General features: G+C 40.6%; 1 protein-coding gene across 2 annotated transcripts in view; it reads left to right on the forward strand.

Annotated features, from left to right (window-relative positions):
• Positions 1 to 16,741, forward strand: part of DPH6 (diphthamine biosynthesis 6) — a 366,355-nt gene that overhangs the window by 257,879 nt on the left and 91,735 nt on the right. For both annotated transcript variants that reach the window (XM_074955773.1, XM_074955772.1), the window contains one exon: positions 12,943 to 13,185. In XM_074955773.1, the coding sequence (XP_074811874.1) occupies positions 12,943 to 13,185 (243 nt within the window). The remainder of the gene's footprint in view (positions 1 to 12,942; positions 13,186 to 16,741) is intronic.

Here is a 16,741-nt window from a genome sequence, read left to right on the forward strand (position 1 = left end):
GACTAACCAATTTATTTGAGCGTAAGCGTTCATGAGCTACAGCTCACTTCATCGGATCACATATTTAGTTGTGATCCACTGTAACCCCCAGATCTTTTTCTGCAGTACTCCTTCCTAGGCAGTCATTTCCCATTTTCTATTTCTGCAATTGATTATTCCTTCCTAAGTGGAGTACTTTGCACTTGTCCTTATTGACTGTCATGCTGTTTATTTCCGACCATTTCTCCAGTTTGTCAAGTTCATTTTGAATTCTAATCCCATCCTCCAAAGCACTTGCAACCCCTTCCAGCTTGGTATCATCCACAAACTTTATAATTGTAATTTCTATGGTATTATCCAAATTATTTATGAAGATATTGACTAGAACCAGACCCAGGACAGCTCCCTGAGGAATCCCACTCAATATGCCCTTCCAGCTTCATTCTGAACAATTGATAACTACTGTTTGAGTATGCTTTTCCAGCCAGTTGTGCACCCACCTTATAGTAGTTCCACATAGGCTGTATTTCTCTAGTTTGTTTATGAGAAGGTCTTATGAGACAGTATCAAAAGCCTTACTAAAATCTAGATATATGACTTCTTCTGGTTCCCCCCTGTCCACAAGGCTTGTTACCCTGTCAGAGAAGGATATTAGGTTGGTTTGACATGATTTGTTCTTGATAAATCCATGTTGACTGTTGCTTATCACCCTATTATCTTCTAGGTGCTTACAAATTGATTATTTGTTCCAGGTACTGAAGTTACTTTATTGATAATTTATTGATTATTTGTTCCAGGTACTGAAGTTAAACTGACTGGTCTATAATTCCCTGGGTTGTTTTTATTCCCTCTTTTGTAGATAGGTACTATATTTGCCCTTTTCTAGGCCTCTAGGACCTCTCTCCCGTAATCCGCGAGTTCTCAAAGATAATTCCTAGTGGCTCGGAGATCTTTTAAGCCCGTTCCTTAAGTATTTTAGGATGTATTTCATCAGGCCCTGCTGACTTGGAAATATCTATCTTGTCTAAGTAATTCTTAACTTATTTTTCTATTTTAGTCTCATATCTTAAGACTTAACTCATTAACACTGATATTCACGATGTTAGGCATCCAATCACAGCTAACTTTTTAGTGAGTCCTGAAACAAAAAAGATATTTAACACTTTGGCCATTGCTCCATTTTCTGTTATTGTCTTTCCCTCAATGTGTAATTGCCCTTCTCTGTCCTTGCTTCTAATACTTATAACATGTTTTCTTATTACCTTTTATATCCCTAGCTAGTTTAAATTTGTTTTGTGCTTTGGACTTTCTAATTTTGTGTCTACATGCTTGTGTTGTGTGTTAGACCTAGTTTCCCCTTCTCTTTTGAGTTTCAGGTCATTGAAGATCTCCTGGTTAAGCTAGGGTCATCTCTTACCATGTTTTGTATTGTTCCTATGCATTGGGATAATCTGCACTTGTGCCCTTAATAATGTCTCCTTAAAAAACTTCCTAAGCTCCTGAACTCTTTTTGCCTTACCCTTACTTACAGGATCTTTACTACCAATTTTCTGAGTTTGCCAAAGTCTGCTTTCTTGGTATCTACTGTCTTTTTTCTGCTGTTTTCCCTCCTACTATACCTTAGAATCATGAACTCTGTCATTTCATGATCACTTTCACCCAGCCTGCCTTCCACCTTCAAATTCTCAATCAGTTCCTCCATGTTCCTCAGAATCAAATCTAGAATAGCCTTTCTCCTAGTTGCTTTCTTCACCTTCTGTAATAAAAAAGTTGTCTCCAATGCATTTCAAGAACTTGTTGGATAATCTGTGCCGTGCTGTACCGTTTTCCCAACAGACATCTGAAGTCCCCCATTGCCACCAAGTCCTGTGTTTTGGATGATTTTGCTAGTTCTTCCAAAAAAGCCTCTTCCACCTCTTCCTGGTTTGGTGGTCTATAGTAGACACTTACCATTAAATCACCCTTGTTTTTTACCTTTTATCCTTTCCCACAGACTTTCAAATGTCTGCCTCCCATTTCTATCTCATCTGCAGTTCAACTGTATACATCTTTGATATGCAAGGCAACACCTCTCCCTTTTATCCTGCCTGTTCTTCCTGAAAAATCTATACCCTTCTTCCAGTCATGTGAATTATCCCACCAAGTTTCTGTGATGCCAATTATGTCATAATTTTGATTATTCACTATTCAGTATTATTCAGTATTTCTACTTCTTCCTGTGTGTTCCCCATACTTTTTGCATTAGTATATAGTCATAGTGAGGCAGGCTTTAAACTGGGTTCAATGTGGGAGGAGACAAAACCTTACAGGCAAGTCCAAAACATGGAGACCTGGGTTGGAATCAGGGGGGAGGGGGAGGCATTGGGCAACCACAGCAGGGACAAAGGAGAGACAAAAGGGAATACAGAAGGGAAATCTAATGAAATTCTACTCTGTATTCAAAGATACTCTTCCCTTCCTCGATAGATGGACCCCATCTCCGCTCAGCAGTCCTTCTTCTCTGAACAGCATCCCATGGAAGCCGAAGCCCTCCTGGCAACACCATCTGCATAGCCATGCATTCATCTGCAGCATATGTCTGTCTCCATGTGTCTGAACATATCTGAATGCTGTTGTTACAAAGAGCACCTAAGATTACTATAATTGGAAAAAAATAGAGGGAAAAAACATCTTTCCCCCATTTTGCTTACTTTATACATTTGATAGCACTTTATGTTACTTTCCCTTTTTTTCCCCTGGATAGTTAGTCAGGGCCAGATCCTGCAAACACTCCCAGATATAAAGTTAAGTATGGGTGTAACTGTTTAACTGTAGGATCTGGGCCTCAATTAGTTAGTTCCTCCTATTGTTTGTATGATTCTGTGGGGTCCAGATCGGTCGAAAAGAGGCACAAATAAACACCTTTTTCAAGCATTCAGAAGCCATCTGCAAGTCAGCTGACCAGGTGAACTTAGTCCTTCTGGAGGAGGGATTTTATAGAAGCTACCAGTTTAGAGAATCCTTGAATAAATCGCTGGTAAGAATTTGTGAACCTGAGGAACTCATGGACTTTAAGGTCAGAAGGGACCATTGTGATCAGCTAGTCTGACCTCCTGCACATTGCAGGCCAGAGAACTTCATCCACCCACTCCTCTAATAGACCCCTAACCTCTGGCTGAGTTACTGAAATCCTCAAATCATGGTTCTAAGACTTTGTTACAGAGAATTCACCATTTACTCTAGTTTAAACCTGCAAGTGACCCGTGCTCCATACTGCAGAGGAAGACGAAAAAACACCAGGGTCTCTGCCAATCTGAACTGGGCAGAAATTCCTTCCTGACCCCAAATATGGCGAACAGTTAGAACCTGCGTATGTGGGCAAGACCCACCAGGCAGATACCTGGGAAAGAATTCTCTGTAGTAACTCACAGCCCTCCCCATTTAGTGTACCATGCATATATTTGAGGGCACTTTCCACTCGGCGATCGCTGTAGTATTGCAGGGTCCATGGCAAGTTTCTCCAGGGAGATAAAATAGCCCAGAAACTTCATGGTGTCTTTATCAAACTCACATTTCTCAGGTTTCATGTAAAGTTAATTTTGGCAAAGCTAGTCAAGAACAGTGCTCACTTGGTGGTCAGGGAGTTTTAGATTCTCTGAAAAAATGAGACTATTATCTAAGTAGGTCATGAATTTGTCAAGGATTTCTCTTAAATAGTCATTCATGAAATGCTGGAAGGTAGCAGGGGCTTTACATAGACCAAACAACATGTCCAGGTATTTGAAATTGCCATATCTGGTCTGAAATGCTGTCTTCCATTCATATCCCTACCAGATTCTGACCAAGTTGCATGCTCCACACAGGTCTAGCATTGTGAAGACCCAAGCCAAATGGATTATTTCCAGGAGTTTGATTATCAGAGGAAGTGGGTATAGATTGTGGATGGCGAGCTTATTTAGGGCTTGATAATCAATGCAAGGTCAGACGGATCCATCCTTCTTGCCACAAAGAAGATAGGTGCTCATGTTGGGGGAGTCAAGTTTTCCCTTGACATACTCCCAGAGGGCATGCAACTCAGGTTCAGATAGGGCATAAATGTGTCTGAAAGGGATCTCCATTCTTGGTTGAACATCTATTGGGCAATCTTCACAGCTGTGAGGATGTAGAGCCTTCGCCTTCTGTTTGTCGAATACTTTGGCATGTTCTCGGTACTTGACAGGAATTCCAGACACTACTGACAAATCTTCAGTTTGTGATTTTGGGTCCTTCAGTGGTTGGAGTGTGCCACAGAATGCAAACGGCTGTTCGCTGGAGCTGGGAAGGCTTGTCGGCACCACAGGGAACAAAAGAGTATAGCTTGAGAGCACCAGCTGATTCGCTGCTCGTGAGTGATGATCCAGGGGACACCAATGATGAATAGCAAATGAAGAGTGCATATGACCCAAAACTACAAGATTGCCAAAGTAATGACCTCCAAGGGGACTGTCTGATGTGTGATGGGGCCTGAAGAGAGAAGCGATCCATCAATAGCCTTGACAAGCTCAGGGAAGTCCTTGCAGAGGATGGGAATTCAATGTCCCTTAAACTCCTTGTAAGTGGAAGTTGAGCATAGTAGACCACTGGAGTCAAAGAGGGAGACAGACTTGGGTAATGTGGTGGTTAGGGGTTACCAAGATTTGGGTGGATAGATGGCAGCATGATTTGCTATGGGAAGGACTAAAGCACCAACCCAACCCAACCTTAGCCGCCCCACCTCCCCCGTAATGGGGCTAGGCTCTGGCATTTCCTGACCCAGGGCTGGGCCAGACCCTGACCAGGCACCCTGCTGTAAAGTTCCCAGGCATCCCTCAATTTGGGCACAACCCCAATGCCTGTCAGTGGTTCTTTTTGTCTGTAGAGAGGTGTGGCTGGGCTGGATCAACTGCATAAGTCCAGGGTCTGGTCAGACAACTGAAACCACAGAAGAGTTCTGGCCGGCTAGGATCAGTCAGTGTGCTGTTTTTCTTGAGCTTGCTCCATTGGCTGATCATCAGTCCTAATGCAAAGTTGAATTAAAGATCTTAGGCTAGATGGATGTTTCATCCATGCAGTTACATTTTTGATAGAATCATTGAGCCTCTACCTGAAGTCGTGTCACTCGTGCATGGCCTCATTCCAATGGGTGTCTGCAGCCAGACCATTGAATCTGCTGCATGTTTAGCTGTACACCTGGGACCCTGATTGGGTAGGGGGCCTTGGAGAGCAGCTTCTGTAGTATGTTTTCGATTATGGTCATCAAAGGTGCCCACCTTTCCCTGTACAAAGGAGAGGAGAGGAGAAACCCACTTCATGGCCTCCGGTGAGCAGACTAAGTACTAATCTCACTCTGAACTGATTTGTGGGATACAGGTGTGGCTGCAACACTGTGACCAGGGGCCTGGATGGGCCATACTGAGAATGTTACACTCAAGATAGACTGCAAGGAATAGGGCAGGCAATCCCAAAAACTGGTGATTCATTCTGTAATTAGATTCACCAAGCCAGTAACAAAACAGTGTGTTTAAAACCACAGTGGTTAACTACAAGCCACATACAATCCCTTGTAAGCAGTCCAGCCCTTGATTCCCATTTAGACAGCCAAGTCTAATATAGTGAGGGGTATTGAAAACCTGATTCACCATATGTGAGGTTCACCAATCCCAAAGGACTGGACACTTATCCCCACGTCAGTATGAGTCTCAGGTCTTACCCAATAATCACACTGATGCCAATCCTTTAGTAACTAAAACTAAAGGCTTAATAATAAAAGGAAAAAGAAAAAGGAGCATTAAAAATGGTTAAAAGATCAATATACATACAAATGTGTAGAGTCCTTAGGTCAGTTTCATAGCAGAGATGTATAAACTGCTCACTTGTAAAAGTCTCTCTGGAATCATCCCAACAGGTCACAATCCAACAGCAGCTTAGATGTAAAGTTTGTTAAAGTCTTTTCAAGCATTTTCCAGGTTTTTCCAAGTTATTATTTGAAAGATCTCCATCTTACAACTTATACTTCTCCTGGTCAAAGTTTAAGCAGACTTGACATGGCAGGATCAGGTCCAGGGCTTTCCTTTATAGCTCTCTAATAAGATGACAAGACTCTTAACACAGCAGGATCTTCCCCCGAGGAAGAATAGGCATTGCAGATTGTCTGTGGACCATTGCTTTGAAGCTAATCCTCTATTTCTTATGCATACACAGGTAAACTAGTTGCAATCATTCACATAAGGTAATTAGCCAGTATTTCATTATAGCAAAGATAGCTAAACTGAAGACAATGTAGATAAAATTATTAGTTTCCTGCATTAACTTACATCTTTGATCTTAAGGTTAACTGAACCAGCCCCATGATGTGTGATGGGGCCTGAGGCATGAAAGGCATGATTTCCCTTTAGAAGCTTGATTTGACCTTAACAGGTTATATTTGTCCAAAGGTTTAATTACAGTAACTCCTCACTTAACTTTCTCCCGCTTAATGTTGTTTTGGAGTTACGTCGCTGCTCCATTAGGGAACATGCTCATTAAAAGTTGTGCAATGCTCCCTTATAACATCGTTTAGTTGCCTGCTCTGTCCACTGGTTGTACGATTCTGTGGAAGAGCAGTGACTTAACAAGGGAGCATTGTACAAGTTCCTCTTTTCCGCCTCCTCCCCCCTCCCTCCCAGCACTTCCCCCGCCGCCAAACAGGTGCTTAGGACTTTCTGGAGGGAGGGGGAGGAGCGGGGACACAGCGTACTCCTGAGAGGAGGTGGAGTGGGGACGGGAAGAGGCGGGCCTAGAGCGGAGTGGGGACGGGAAGAGGCGGGCCTAGAGCGGAGTGGGGACGGGAAGAGGCGGGCCTGGAGCATCCCCTGGCAAAGTTGGCACCTGTTCTTCTGGGGGGAGGGGGGGAAGCTGCCGTTCTGCTGTGCAAGGTGCTTCCTAGTGTCCTTGCCTGCAGCAGGCTGTGCCTGTGTGGGGTAAGCCACGGGCACCTCCCAACCACAGTACTGTACAGTATATAATGCCTTTTATCTGCCCCAAAAAAATTTCCTTGGAACCTAACCCCCTGCATTTACATTAAATCTTATGGGAAAATTGGATTCGTTTAACATTGTTTCACTTAAAGTTGCATTTTTCAGGAACATAACTACAACGTTAAGTGAGGAGTTACTGTATTCTATTCTAAATAACACTCTCAATTATTCCTGATACGAAGGTGTTCCCCCATCTGTAAGTATCAGCTACATCAGTGGCACCCAATTAGTTCCATTAGCACTTCATTTTCTGGAATAGTTTCTGGATGTGTAATTTTTATTATGTTTAAGTTCACAGAATGATAGAAATATCAAGCTGAAGGGGACCTCAAGAGGTCATAAAGTCCAGACCCCAGCACTGAGGCAGGACCAGGTAAACTTAGACCATATCCAACAGGGGTGTGTCCTTTAAAATCTCCGATGTTTGTGATTCCACCAGAACTTAGCTACCCGTATTGTTAGAAAGTTTTTCCTAAAATCTAGCCTTTTAAATCTCCATTGCTGCGGATTAAGTCCATTACTTCTTGTCCTACCTTCAGTGGACATGGAAAACAATTGATCACTATCCTCTTTATAACAGCCCTTAACATATGCATAGATTCCAAGGCCAGAAGGCACTATTGTGATCATCTAGTCTGACTTCCTGTATAACACCGGCCATATACAGCTTCCCCAAAATAGTTCCTAGGACATTTCTTTTTGAAAAACATCCCAACCTTTATTTAAAAATTGTCAGTGATGGAGAATCTATCATGGCTCTTGGTAAGTTGTTCTCACAGTAAAAAACGTACACCCTATTTCCACTCTGAGTTTGTCGAGCTTCAACTTCCAGCCAACTTCCACTCCTAGATTGAATAATCCATTATTAAATATTTGTTCCCCATGTAGATACTTACATACTGTAATCAAGTCACCCCTTAACCTCCTCTTTGTTAAGATAAACAAATTGAGCTTTTTAAAGACTGTTATAAGGTCCCTCCTCAGTCTTCTTTCCTGAAGACTAAGCATTCCCAGCTTTTATAACATTTCCTCATCGGTCTGGTTTTCTAAACCTTTGATCAGTTTTGTTGCTCTTCTCTGGCCTCTGTCCAGTTTGTCCACATCTTTCTTAAAATGTGGCTTCCCAGGATTAGAGACAGTACTGCAGCGGAGGCCCCACCAGTGCCAAATAGAGCAGGACTACTACCTCCCATGTCTTACATACGACACTTCTGATTTTCCCCATTTGGGAAGGAAATTGGATTGGTTTGGCATGATTTGTTCTTGCTAAATCCATTTTGGCTATTATGTATCACCCTGTTATCCTCAAGGTGCTTACAAATTAATTGTTTGATACCTGGAAAGACACTGGAACAAATTATTAAAGTTAGGGTGACTGGACTAATTCCCTGGATCCTCTTTGTTCCCCTTTTTAAAGAGAGGTACTGGGACCTCGCCTGTCCTCCATGAGTTCTCAAAGATAATTGCTAACGGTTCTGAGATTGCTTCAGCTAGTACATTAAGTGCCCTAGGATGAATTTCATCAGGCCCCACTGACTTACTTGTCTAAATATTCTTTAACCTGTTCTTTCCCTGTTTTGGCTTGTGTTTCTTCCCTTTGTTGTCAGTATTAATTGTGTTGAGTATTTGGTCACCATTAACCTTTTTAGTGAAGACTGATGCAAGATAAGCATTAAACTCAGCCTTCTTGATGTCATCAGTTATTATCTCTCCTCCCTGCTTAGTGAAGGAAAGTGTAGGTGGCTGGTAACAGTTTATTATACAATGAGTATAAATTGCAAAGTGGTCTTAATTGCACTGATTTAGAATCTGTGCTAGTGGAAAAGGAGTCTAACTTCAGCTAAAAGTTGGCATGTCCTGCTCAAAAAGTTGAATACGTGAAATAATACATTGTGGCTTATTCACTCACCTGTTTTATTAAGTAGAATCTTCAATTTTATACACATGAGCTATTTCTTATGAAATAATAAATAAAGGAGGTACAATTATACTGTGATTGAATTAAAGTGACAAATATTTTTTTTCTCTGTATATCTCACCCCTTGTGGACGCAACCATAGATTTGCCATGAGCCAGAGTAAGGAGCAGTGCATTGTTGTGGTTCCTCAGAAGTAGCCCAGCAGGGAATTTGACACTCTCGATTTGTGAGCTTCTCTGTGGTGAGAGCACACTGTACCGGATCTATACCTGGCACAGCATACACCATCTTGTGCACTGATGCAGCTACTCTTCCTGGCCTGTTGGAGAGGCAGAACCAAGACCCCAGCCATTCCTTCCTGCTCACCTTATTTTGATGGGGGGAGGAAGAAGAGGGTTACATTTCGGTTCTGCAGTCTATTTTCCCTCTCCCAGTGAGAGCAGTGTTAGGGATAGACAGCAACTGGAAGTAAGAGGGTACCTTACACCTCCTTACTCCTTTGCTCCAGCACTCAGAACGTGCCATGATCTGGCCTCGTATTGTGCTTAGATGTTGCAGCACCGCTAGAATATATAAGAGAATTCACCCATGTGAAAAGTAGGCATTCCTAGCCATAACAGGCAGAATTAAAGACTTTGGGGGCCTGTTTCTCCTTTGCCTTGCACTTTATGTAGTCGTTTACACTGAGGCAAAATGAACATAGAATGATTAGTTTATTAGACTCACTTTTGCATTTTGCACAGGTGTAAAGTGGTGCACAAGGTGCAAGAATCTGTAGAATCACAGTGATGTCATTTACGACAATCTGAATCCAAATCAATTCCATTGACTTCTGTGGAGTTACTCTGGATGTAGATTGGTGTAACTGAGATCAGAATTTGGCCCAGAAGGATAAGCCTTAAGTCAGAGAGGGCTTTCATTTGCTGGTTTATCAGATCTTTAATGGAATTTTAACATAGGAAATATTTTATTGGGCTACAACGGAAATAAAATTCACAGTGCAAATGGAACCATGACATTGGTGTGTGAATGCATAACAATTATATTGCAGTTCAGTTTCCACTGATAATGTTGGTTCTCTGGACTCGATATTCTGTGAAACTATAGTGTGTTAAATTTTCCGTTGTCGTCATAGAGGTTCCAAAGAAACTGTTGCAAAGCTTTAGCAGGGTTTTTCCCAGTACTTTCACAACACAAGGATTGCCATCATACATTGTGACATCTCGTGTTGTATGATTTCAATACTGCAAATGAGATATTATGGAATCTTCCCAGCTTTAGATGGGTTTTTACTCTGCTATCACCTTTCTGTATAGTATTTAAAACGCTGTACAGACAGCCCTCTGAAACCTGCTAAAACACTTTGTTCTTTGCTGCTTTGCCCTTGTTGGTTTTTGATAGTTGTGTGCCATGACCAAGCCATTGGGAAAGAGGAGGAGAGGGATGTGCTTCCCCTTCCCCTTTTAACTTAAGCTCTGTCCCTCTGCAAAATAGTTGCTGAAAATCTGTGACCTTGTTTTGATTCCTTCTCCTTCTTCTCCCCACTGACACTCACCTTTTTATAACATGGTGGCATCTTGGGAATACAGTTTTTCTATTAATTATGTCTTAAGATGCAAACAAGTATGTTAAGAACAGAGGGGTAAAAAAAGGTTGTTGGGTTTTAAAAAAAAAAAAATTCTGCACAATTCCCACTGAATTTGAGCCAAAAGTGTTGCCAGTTTTGCTCAAATCTTTCAGAGTTTTGTTTTGACCCTGCTTATGACCAGCAGGGCTAATTGTATTGGAACTATCCAGGAGACTTTAAGAAAATGCTGTCTTAGTGCATATTTCAAAACACTGACAGATATTTTATCATTAATTAGTATTCATATTATGTCTCAAACAATCTGTTCAAGAATAGAGGAAATGAACTGGTTGAACAGCTCTTCTGTCTATCCGGTAATTAACATGGGTGATGCGTGTAAAGCCAGGGGCCTAACAGGGGAAGGAGAAGTGGTGCTGGGGAGATTTCTGTATAGAAGATTGCAAGTTACCTGCACTAGAGGCTTTGTCTTATCCAAAGATTTAATTTAGCGGAGGTGAGAACAAAGGCCTCTTTTTCAAAAATAAACCTGTGCCCCTCTGAATCATATCTTCCTGGCTTTGCTTCCTATCTTGTCAATATGCCACTTGATAGCTGGCTGGACTCCCTTGTTCAGTGGCACATATTTTAAAATAGAAGAGTCTTTTTTAAAAAAAAAGACCATTTGTTCTTTTTAACCAAAATATTGCTTGCATTTCTTTTTTCAAAATTCGGGGTTATATATAGCATTATCAAAACAATATTTTAGACATCTTATACAATTTTAAAAGATCATTTGATGGGTGTCAGCTATTCTATTATGCTTCCTCTGTGCCTCCTCCCCCTCTTCAGCTGCTAATCATAGAATTTGTATGCCAAATTGTGTAAGACACTCTTCCAATAGTTACATGTGTGAGTCTTTTGTTAGACACAGACAGTTATGAGGACAGATTTGGAGTTGCATATGGGTCTGTCACATGGTTTGATTGCCATGTCTTCCAGGACACAGATTTCTTTATTACTTAGCCTTAATTTTGAGGAATTTATACAGTGTATACAAAAAGTTCTGGAAAATTTCTCATAAAGAATTCTTGCGCAATCCATTTTACATAGTGAAGCAGAGCTTTTCCCCAGCTCTCTCTACTTACAGCAATATGTTTCCTGTGCTGGCTTCAAAGCTGCTTGCACCCACTATACATCCAACTTCTGTACTTAGTTTTCTTGTCATGTGGAGTAACATTCACTGCTCAGAAACTGTATAGACTCTTTAGAGAAATAAAGAATAAGGGAATGAAGGATCTTGATGTTGACATTAAATTCGTAAGTCCTGAAGATGTCTGAACAGTTGGAATCAATGTTTCCTCTGTTAGCTGTGGTTGAGAATGTAGGTCTTGAGAGTGCTGTCCGGTAAGCTTGTGAAAAGCAGCCCAAAGTAGCTATGCTTTAGCCACGAAATAACATATGTTGATCGGATACCCTGTCTGAGCAGTATATCTGGCAACCAGTTAGCTCTTGAAGCAAACAGGCATTGTAATTAGATTTCTGGAAGGTAAACCCAACACTCTAGGTCCCAGTAAGATTCTTCTTCAGCAATCTTCAGTGTCCTGTTCCTTGGTGGCGGCTTATCATGAATTGTATAGCTGCCCGTTAGCTGGGTATTATTTTTAATGATACTTAAGTTATGCCAAGGACACCAAGAGTATTATGGATAGTTGCCTTTGTCCTGTTTGTATACATCTAAAGAAATAAAAATAAAATAAAAAAATGTAAGCAGCCGCAAACCAGATTCATTATGCATATATGTAAAAAACCCCATAAAATACAGTAGCCCATAACTCCACCTGTTTAAACTCATGGAAACTTTGTAGATTGTGCAAGTGTACTTGGAGAAAGCAGAAGCAGCCAACCATTCAGCATATTTGGGGATTGGCATGCTGTAGAAACAATAGCAAAATTTAATGTCAAACAGAGCTGTTAGGCTAATACACTGTAGGGAATGGTTACCTTGATATGATTGCCTTAAAATAATGAAAAATATTGTTGTCCATATATTGTAGAAGTAAAAAGATCAATTTTTCTGTGTACCTGAGTTGCCAGGCTGTAAACAACTTATTTTTTAACTTGACACAAACCCTTTCAGTGATTGCAGAGAAATATTGTGACATTGTGAAAGGTTAAATTTACATATTTCTAGACTTACTTCATCAGTTCACGGCTGATTCTTTTGAAGATTATGCACATTTGACCATCCATGTATTAACTCTTAGGTTAAAGTTTATTACAGTGTAATACTTTTATAGTATAACTAAATCCCTGTCGAAAATGACCTTTAGGTTGACATACTTGCTCCATTTGTGGCGAAGTCAGAGATGCTTCTTTGAAGACAGAGAACAGCAAATGCTGAAAGAGAATGCTTAGAAAAAGGAAACAAAAATTCAAACTTGTTTTTTTTTCTTATTCTCTTCTAGGTTGGAGAAGTTCTATACTGTGCTGGACAGATTGCCTTAGTACCTTGTACCATGAAGCTTGTAGGTGGTGGCATACAAACTGAGGCTACAGTCTCCCTAAGCCATGTTGAGAAAGTCCTTAAAGCTATGAGCCACAATACTGAACTCCACCACATCCTTATGGCAAATTGTTATGTAACTGACAGCAAGTACATTCGTGTCGCTCGCGCTATATGGCAAAAGAAATTAAGCGAACTTAAAAAGGTAAGATCCATTTTCTTCTTTCTAGTTTTAAAAAAAGTCAATTTATAAAAAGGTTTTTCTAAGTCTTGCAGTAATATCAGAATTTTCTCAGTGCATTTCTGAGGGGTTCAAGTAAAACTGATATAATAAGGTTTGATTGAGCTGTTATGTTCTGACTCATAAGTGGCTGTGCACAATTGAGAAGGAAAATTGCTTAATAGAAAGTTATAGTCATCACTAACTTTGTCTTAATTCCCCAAAGCAATACGTTAAAGAATTCTTTAAGAACAGCCAATCCCTCCTGAAAAAATTTGAACAATATTCAGTTTGAAATAGTTCTGCCTCTATCTTCTGTAAAGGTGCTGGGCAGTTTCTCTAAACTTTTTTTGAATTATTCTGCTGATTTTCTTGTTTCTGTGTTTATTATAAGCGATATTTTCATGTAAATGGAGTTCATTAGCTTTTGCTGCTTATTTTTCACCTGAACACATAAGGCCAAATTCTGTCCTGAGCAAGTTTGCATGGTTATTAGTGACTCTCATCCTCTCTGACAATGTAATAATTTACACAATGATTTCTTATGATGTAATAATACTTTATATTCCTGTTCCAGTTTTTCTTGAATGATCTCAAAGAACTTTACAGGCATTAAATAATGAATGGTCACTACACTTCTGCATAGTACCCATTTTACAGGTAGATAAACTTGAGATAATTACCACATAATTACCATAAGTGACTCAAAGTGTTCTGACTTCTAAGGGGAACAGATAGTTGGAGCAGAAGAAACTGTTTTGAAGTTGAGTTCATGTGTAATACAAATATTCAAGGAATCCTCTGAACTCTGCTCAATAACCTTCCTTTCCCCCTATTTCGCCCCCCTCCACTTTCAGCCCCGCTGCATCAGTGCAACCCTCTCTCTGAATGAGGAGGGATGCATGCAATTTTACTCAAAGCCCATCACATTTCTCCGTCATTTATTGGAAGGGAACTCTAATGAATAATGCCTTCCATTTCTCTGAGAATGAGCGTGCTGCCTCTCTAGAGTTCCTGGCCTTCGTCTACACTCTTTTAGCTCTACTAACCTTGGATCTCAGTTTCTTAATTCAACCTGTATTATTTTTGCATGTTGCACTTCCTGTAGCTTCTTTTTTGGGGGCATAATGTCAAATTTTTTTCACCTGCTCCAGTCCTTTCTCGGTGGGAATGTATTGGCAAAAAGGTGAGTCATTACAGCATGATCTGAATAAGGTGGTTTATGGCTTGTCTACACTTGGAAATTTACCAAAATAGCTATCCCAGAAAAATTATTCCATAACAGGTATTTTGTAAAATTTCTAAGTGTAGACAAGCCCTTAGACTCTTCCTGTTTCCTGTGGAGAATGTGCCCTATCTCTTTCTTCTTAGAATTTATACCTTTTAGTCATATTTATGTCAGAGGATTGCAGCTGCCATGGCATCTCCTTAAGGTAACATGGTTCTTAAGATAATATGCTTCTACTCATTTAAGGGTTTTGTAGATCAATATCATAACCTCTAAGTGGAACTATTAGTGAATGGAAATCCAGTGCAGATTCCAGAGCACCAGTGTAATATGCTCTCTTCAGCTGGAATCATTTAGGAGATGGATCATCTCATGATGCACCGATGCAACAATTGCAAAAACATCTTATGCAGTCCTATTCCAGGACCACAAGAATTGTCAGGGAGAGAAGAGTCAAGTTTTTCATGTTAGCTGACAACTGGAGGAAGGTGCTTTTGGTTTGTCTAGCTATTTGTCAAGGGCATGTGTGCAACATGGCCATGAGGCTAGACACCATTTTGTCTATGGGAAGTGTGTGCCCTCATTTGACGGCAAATTGGTGGTGGTTGCCAATTCCTGGAAACGCTTCCCTTTTCCTCCTAGTCTGTTTTAAGTCTTTACTGGGTACAATGTGACCCAGACATTCTTCATCCACTCTCTTATTTCCTCCATGTACTGAAATGTACTGGGAGATAGGCTGTCTGGGCAAAGTAAAAAATGCATATAGAACTGCATGTCGTCAGGATATTGCTGATATCATAGCCCATGTCAGCTCATGGTTGTCTCAAAGAGAATTTAAATAGGAGCAGTGACAGGTATGAGCCTTGCAGGACTCCACATCTGAGAGCTTTTGGGGAGAAGGATTAGCTCCCCAACAGCACTCTGTGGGATTTCTTAGAAAGGCCAATTTAGAGCCACTTCATAAACTTCTGTCAGATCCCATAAGGAGCTCAATCCCTCATGAGTGGCAGTGTCAAAAGCAGAGGAAGGATTAAAAAGCATCACATTTTTCAGTGTTGTGAGTCATCCTGGGAGATTGTCAATCATTGCAACAGTTCTGTGCCATGGCTTGGCCTGAAGATGGATTGGAAGGATCTTAAAAATATCAGTGGAGGTTAAATGTTGCTCTAACCAGTTTCCTACCACTTCCTCAATAATCATGCTCGGAAAAGAGAGGTTTGGATGCTGTGTTTTTTCTTAGTGTGTTGGGGCCTTTACTGGTAAGGGATGGTTTATGTATAACCCACACTAAGGCAAGGAAAGAGGTAACTCCTTTCTATCAAAGGGAGGCCTGTTCTTCCCTGAGAAGCTGCTTGGCCTGCCAGCTGGAAATAGAAGAGTCTCACCTTGGCCCATCAAGGTTTGTGTGGAAGGGGAATAATAGATTAGGCATTCTTATGGAGAATTGAGTGTTCTCTCTCTCCTCTGACCAGAACAGAATAGAGCCAGGAGACTTGAAGGCCTTGGGAAACTAGAGAGCTGTACTTCTTCCCCTTCTCCTAATCTGTGGAGGCAAGGAAGCCAACCTTCCTGGGTCTGGCACTTACTTAACAAATCCTTTTGAACCAAACTGGAGAAAGCGTTAGTATTACTTTTCTGTGAGCAGACCAGGACACTGTGGCTGCACACTGAAAGTTTTGTGCATTAAAGAGACAGGATTTGCTCTCTCCTTTTATTGTGTTTTCCCTTTCTTTGCTGGTGTCCCAATACTACAGCCCTGGGCCTCTTTCATGCACCATAGGATGAAATAATGTTCTATTCTAGCCAAATAAAACAGCCACCCAAACAAAAACATTCTGTTGTTCAAAAAGAGTTTTCTTCGTTTCAAGCAGTGGCCAAAGATAGGCATGAATGAATAGCAACCTACTGGTTACCTAATAAGAGCAAACAGTGCATAGATTGGAATTATTCAGTTTTAGTCACTCCATGTGTGTAACTGTGCAAATAAAATTATTCAGTTCAGAGCTCATTTCTTCCAAACCAGACATTATAAACCACAGATTTAATTAAATTTTTAGAGGGCTTTCAGACTTGTGTTTGATTGTTGAATGTTCTGAATTTAACAGAGAAATGATAGTGTATTGTGATTATTGATGTATTTGTATTTAACATTGTTCCTAAATAATATACATCATACTTCTCAACTGCCAAGGCTTATTTATGGAACACCAACAAATTATTAGTAGAGTATCATAATGATGTGAGATTAATTTCTCCTGCATAAATAATGTTTTTCTAAAACTTCAGTTGAATAATTCTATATATTTGATGTCA

This window comes from Natator depressus, chromosome 6, assembly GCF_965152275.1.
Source record: "Natator depressus isolate rNatDep1 chromosome 6, rNatDep2.hap1, whole genome shotgun sequence".
Taxonomy (NCBI): domain Eukaryota; kingdom Metazoa; phylum Chordata; order Testudines; family Cheloniidae; genus Natator; species Natator depressus.